Source organism: Babylonia areolata, chromosome 32 (genome assembly GCF_041734735.1).
Source record: "Babylonia areolata isolate BAREFJ2019XMU chromosome 32, ASM4173473v1, whole genome shotgun sequence".
NCBI classification, from domain to species: Eukaryota; Metazoa; Mollusca; class Gastropoda; order Neogastropoda; family Buccinidae; genus Babylonia; species Babylonia areolata.
In genome coordinates, this window is record NC_134907.1 from 22331750 (window position 1) to 22338219 (window position 6470).

Genomic DNA, 6470 nt, shown 5'->3' on the forward strand with positions numbered 1-6470 from the left:
ATGACTAGCGTTACTGTGCGATATGAGTAGCTAGCGTTACTGTGCGATATGAGTAGCTAGCGTTACTGTGCGATATGACCAGCGTTACTGTGCGATATGAGTAGCTAGCGTTACTGTGCGATATGAGTAGCTAGCGTTACTGTGCGATATGGGTAGCCTTACTGTGCGATATGACTAGCGTTACTGTGCGATATGAGTAGCGTTATTGTGCGATATGAGTAGCTAGCGTTACTGTGCGATATGAGTAGCGTTATTGTGCGATATGAGTAGCTAGCGTTATTGTGCGATATGAGTAGCTAGCGTTACTGTGCGATATGAGTAGCGTTACTGTGCGATATGAGTAGCGTTATTGTGCGATATGAGTAGCTAGCGTTACTGTGCGATATGGGTAGCGTTACTGTGCGATATGACTAGCGTTACTGTGCGATATGAGTAGCGTTATTGTGCGATATGAGTAGCTAGCGTTACTGTGCGATATGAGTAGCGTTATTGTGCGATATGAGTAGCTAGCGTTACTGTGCGATATGAGTAGCGTTACTGTGCGATATGAGTAGCGTTACTGTGCGATATGAGTAGCGTTACTGTGCGACATGAGTAGCTAGCGTTACTGTGCGACATGAGTAGCTAGCGTTACTGTGCGACATGAGCAGCGTTACTGTGCGATATGAGTAGCGTTACTGTGCGACATGAGTAGCGTTACTGTGCGACATGAGTAGCTCGGTCTGGAAATAATCTGGGAAACAAAGTGCTGATAGAAAACAACCAAGCTCCAGTCAGTTCAGTCCAGGACTTACAGTTGAACGCTGTGGCAAACTAACGTACAATTTCTTTGTTATAAACTTTAAAAACCTTTGACTGATTTCGATTCGTCTGCTTCGCGTTGAAGTTTCGTTCAAGTTATGCCCCTTGTCGACAGCCCTGCAACGGCCAGACCCACAGACTTATAATTTCAATAATATATAATAACTGTATTCAAGTCCGTGGTTAAAACTGAACTGAAGATACGTAAAATGAACAAATGAATAAATAGATAAATAAATAAATAGATAGATAAATAAATAAATAGATAGATATACAGATAAATGAATAGATAAATTCGTGTGACACAATTTTAACTAGTCACCTTTCCCGATGTACATTAGCGACACAACTGTAATGACAAGACGTCCTCTCTTTGTCTGAACGGCTTCGATCGTAGAAACACACGGTCTAAGGTATACAACTCGCTCTTTAGTTGTTGGTGGCAGTTGTTTCCCTTCCGGGTGAAAATTTCTCGGTTTTTTCACTTTTTTCCCCCCGACGAAAGAGAAACAAACCAAAATAATTTGACCGGTCCAACATATTCATTAGACGGTGACAATTTTTGTTGTTGGTGCAATTGAAAAGAAACTAATTCTGATAACGATTCGTTTGATTCGTACTGAAATGTATTTTTTTGCTGTTGGGCTCTTTTCATGAAAGAAACAACAGCAACAAGAAAAAAAAAGAAGAAGAAGAAAAAAAGAAAGGGTGTGTGTGTGTGTGTGTGTGTGCGCGCGTGTGACATGTTGTAAAACAGCCTTACAGCGTGGTGTGTTGTAAAACAGCCTTACATCGTGACATGTTGTAAAACAGCCTTACAGCGTGACATGTTGTAAAACAGCCGTACATTGTGACATGTTGCAAAACAGCCTTACATCGTGACATGTTGCAAAACAGCCTTACAGCGTGACATGTAAAACAGCCGTACATCGTGACATGTTGCAAAACAGCCTTACATCGTGGTGTGTTGTAAAACAGCCTTACAGTGTGACATGTTACAAAACAGCCTTACATCGTGGTGTGTTGTAAAACAGCCTTACAGTGTGACATGTTACAAAACAGCCTTACATCGTGGTGTGTTGTAAAACAGCCTTACAGTGTGACATGTTGCAAAACAGCCTTACAGCGTGACATGTTGTAAAACAGCCGTACAGCGTGACATGTTGTAAAACAGCCTTACAGCGTGACATGTTGCAAAACAGCCTTACAGCGTGACATGTTGCAAAACAGCCTTACAGCGTGACATGTTGTAAAACAGCCGTACATCGTGACATGTTGTAAAACAGCCTTACAGCGTGACATGTTGCAAAACAGCCTTACAGCGTGACATGTTGCCAAACAGCCTCACAGTGTGACATGTTGCAAAACAGCCGTACAATGTGACATGTTGCAAAACAGCCTTACAGCGTGACATGTTGTAAAACAGCCTTACAGCGTGACATGTTGCAAAACAGCCTTACAGTGTGACATGTTGCAAAACAGCCTTACAGTGTGACATATTGCAAAACAGCCTTACAGCGTGGTGTGTTGTAAAACAGCCTTACAGTGTGACATGTTGCAAACAGCCTTACATCGTGGTGTGTTGTAAAACAGCCTTACAGTGTGACATGTTGCAAACAGCCTTACATCGTGGTGTGTTGTAAAACAGCCTTACAGCGTGACATGTTGCAAAACAGCCTTACATCGTGACATGTTGTAAAACAGCCGTACATCGTGACATGTTGTAAAACAGCCTTACAGCGTGACATGTAAAACAGCCGTACATCGTGACATGTTGCAAAACAGCCTTACAGCGTGACATGTTGTAAAACAGCCTTACATCGTGACATGTTGTAAAACAGCCGTACATTGTGACATGTTGTAAAACAGCCTTACAGCGTGACATGTTGTAAAACAGCCTTACAGCGTGACATGTTGTAAAACAGCCTTACAGCGTGGTGTGTTGCAAAACAGCCTTAGATCGTGACATGTTGCAAAACAGCCTTAGATCGTGACATGTTGCAAAACAGCCTTACAGTGTGACATGTTGCAAAACAGCCTTACATCGTGACATGTTGCAAAACAGCCTTACAGCGTGACATGTTGTAAAACAGCCTTACAGCGTGACATGTTGTAAAACAGCCGTACATCGTGACATGTTGTAAAACAGCCGTACGTTGTGACATGTATCTGGAAACACCTGAAACCTGTCCGTATCTGTATTGTGGCCAATGAATTCAGCTTTTTCTTTTTTAAAGAAATGTTTTCTGGTCATTTTTTTTTTCTTTTTTTTTTTTAAGTTTTTTTTTTATATAGTTTTTCTTTCTTTTTTTTTTCTTTTTAATTATATATATATATATATATATATATATATTTTTTTTTACGGCAAGCTTGATGCCAGCAGCATCGTTCAGTAGGGGCAGATAACATCCCAATATTCCTGGAATCACTATAACGAAAAAGGATCCCCCCACCCCCTTTCCCTCCACCCCTTTGCTTTCCCTCACACGTGCGGTTCGGAGGTTTCAGCTAAGTGTGTCAGGAAAATCAGTGCTCAATATCCATTTTTAAACCCAACTAGTGATGAAAACAGGCGGCGGGTGACGCTGCTGGTCGGGCATCTGCCGCGCAGTTGTGGTGCAGCGTATATGGATTTGCCCGAACTCAGTGACGCCTCCTGGAGAAATTTAGCCTGACACTTACAGTCTGAAATGATATTCAGAGAACATACCTCAGAATTAACCCCGAACATCGAAGATTGACTGTGCCATCAGCCTGATTGTGATGTCTGTGTCCCTCCCATGCTGGGTTTAAGAAAGGGATATTCAACAGTCGACCACATGTTTACCTTGCTACTTCAAAAACACTTTCATACAATCGTAAACTGTATGTAGCATTCATAGACTTTGAAAAAGGTTTTTGATTTCGTTAAAGAAATTCGTTGGCCATTTCTTTTTATAAATAGTTTTAACATATATAGATATATTTTTTAAGTGTAAAAAAAGTGTTCAAGATTTATTATGTTTTCCGTCGAAAGACAATTAGATTGTAGATGGCAAACGTGGTATAATCACATTCATACTGGTAATAATTTGTTACGTATAGAACTTTACAGTTCTTCGTCCCGTCACACGGCCAACACGACTTGCCGATGACTGTCGTGGTTCATGCATGCCGTGTGGTTCATGCAAGCTGTGTGGTTCATGCGTGCCGTGTGGTTCATGCATGCCGTGTGGTTCATGCGTGCCGTGTGGTTCATGCGTGCCGTGTGGTTCATGCGTGCCGTGTGGTTCATGCAAGCTGTGTGGTTCATGTATGCTGTGCATTACCGTGTCTCCAGAACCCACCCAACACTGACATAGGAGGTTACAGGATCTTTAACGTGCGTATTTGATCTTCTAGGTCTGCACATATGTTGACCTGGGAGATCGGAAAAATCTCCACCCTTTACCCACCAGGCGCCGTCACCGAGATTCGAACCCGGGACCCTCAGATTGAAAGTCCAACGCTTTAACCACTCGGCTATTGCACTTTCTGTAGTGTACCCGATTAAAATCCCTATCTGCTGCTAGACACAGACAGGCATTTGAAATGTACAGCAAAGGGATCTGGATCAGGGATCTCTCAACTGACACCGCTCCAGACAGAGAACTTTCTGTGTCGCTCTCTTGGCGGTGAATCCTAAATGAGAATAAACCATTCCGATTCTGATTAATTCTCTCTCCAACCCCACATTCTCTCTCTCTCTCTCTCTCTCTCTCTCTCTCTCTCTCTCTGTAACCCCTGTATTTGGTGATGAAGCCTTAATGAGAAGTAACGATTCCGATTAATCTCTCTCTCTCTCCTTTACTTTGTGCTTTAGTCTAAATGAGTATAAACCATTCCGATTCCGATTAATCTCTCTCTCTCTCCTTTACTTTGTGCTTTAGTCTAAATGAGTATAAACCATTCCGATTCCGATTAATCTCCCTCCCTTCCTTCCGCCTTCTCTCTCCCTGTATGTATAAATGAGAACAAACCATTCCAACTGCGACTCTCTCTCTCTCTCTCTCTCTCTCTCTCTCTCTCTGTGTGTGTGTGTGTGTGTGTGTGGTGTTCGTTCTTTAGTTTAACGTCTTTTCGCTGTAAGTGATATTAGACGAGGGAAGGAAAAAAATCGAGTGGGAGGAGGGGGAGGGTTAAAGTGTACGCGTACGAGTAAGTGAAAGTGTGTGTGTGTGTGTGTGTGTGTGTGTGTGTGTGTGTGTGTGTGTGTGTGTGTGTGTGTGTGACCCCTTTACTTGGTGCAGAAGTCTAAATCTGAATAAACCATTCCAATTCCGATTCCGATTAATTCTCTCCCTCCCGTCCTCTCTTCCTATGTGTATATTTATATGAGAACAAACCATTCCGATTCCGACTCTCTAACTCCGTCACTTGGTGATCTAAATGAGAATAAATCATTCCAATTCCGATTCCGATTAATTCTCTCCCCCCCCCCTCTCCTCCCTCCCTCTCTCTCTCCCTTTTCCTCTTTCTCTCTCTCCTCCCTCTCTCTCTCCTCCCCCCCTCTCTCTCTCTCCTCTCTCCCTCCCTCTCTCCTCCCTCCCTCTCCCTCCCTCTCTCTCTCTCTCTCTCTCTCTCTCCCTCTCTCCTCCCTCCCTCTCCCTCCCTCTCTCCCTCTCCCTCTCTCTCTCTAACTACTTTCCTCACCAAAGAGACACAGCACCCCCACCAGCAGCGAGACAGACAGCCGCATGGTGTGCAGTGGCCAAGACGGACGGGTCTCAGGGTTCGAGTCTGGCCTTGGTTATGACCCAACGGGACCGTGGAGGTTTCCCTCAGCCAAGCGATCTCAGGCAGCAGGCTTCAAACACAGACCACGGCGTCTGCTTGACAGACAACAGGCCGACGTCACATTCAACTGAAGCAACGCAGCTGAAGAGCTCGGAAAAATCGGGTCCTTCTTTTATTGCCTCCCCGAAAAGTAAGCTCGACCAATCAGAGGGAAGCTTCACGCCCCAGCACGTGCACGTGGTGCGGTGTGTCATCCAATCAGAGTGCAAGAAGTAGGCGGGGGTGATAATCTTTTCTTGGTCGATATTACACGTCGAATCTTAATTTATTCATATATATATATATATATATACTTTTTTGCTATCACAGCAGGATTTTCTATTGCCTTCTCATCAGGAGTTCGTACCCCACAAGAGTTGAATTATTGGCGAATATCATCGATTTTTTTAAGCCCTTCTCCAACTCGTACTCAGAGCTGAGTTAGCTTTGGGTTCAAATGAGGAGAACAGACCACATGGTCAAGTGTCATCCACTGCGTGGATGTGTCTTTGAGGCTGTTGTTCGAATCCTCTATCTAGCACTTCAGGTGTCTGTATTTCTCCGGCCTGGTCTACAGCAGAGTATATTAAAAGATAACTAAGTAACGAACCAACCAACGAACTAATTCTAAAGCGCAGGGAAACAAATATCCAAACAAACAAACAAAATTCACATCTCATCTGCAAAGACACACACTGTGAAGTAGGCGTAACAGTGGCATGCAACGAACACTGGAGCACAAAAAATTCCCCCCAAAAAACAGGCATGTGTAAGCCATCATCAAACATTAAAGAGCGCAACTAATGTTCATCATTAGAAAAACACACACATAAAAGAAGTATGAATGGGTTTGTCCATCTGTTCTGTGTTTATTT

The 6470-nt window shown here is 43.4% G+C and overlaps 1 protein-coding gene across 1 annotated transcript in view; it reads right to left on the reverse strand.

The window, feature by feature from the left end:
• The window catches only part of LOC143276638 (uncharacterized), a 109722-nt gene extending 104044 nt beyond the window's left edge, over positions 1–5678 (reverse strand). Inside the window, exon 1 of the mRNA XM_076581256.1 lies at positions 5473–5678. Within this exon, the coding sequence (XP_076437371.1) occupies positions 5473–5518 (46 nt within the window). The 5' untranslated portion in view covers positions 5519–5678. The remainder of the gene's footprint in view (positions 1–5472) is intronic.
• Between the last annotated feature and the right edge of the window lie 792 nt (positions 5679–6470).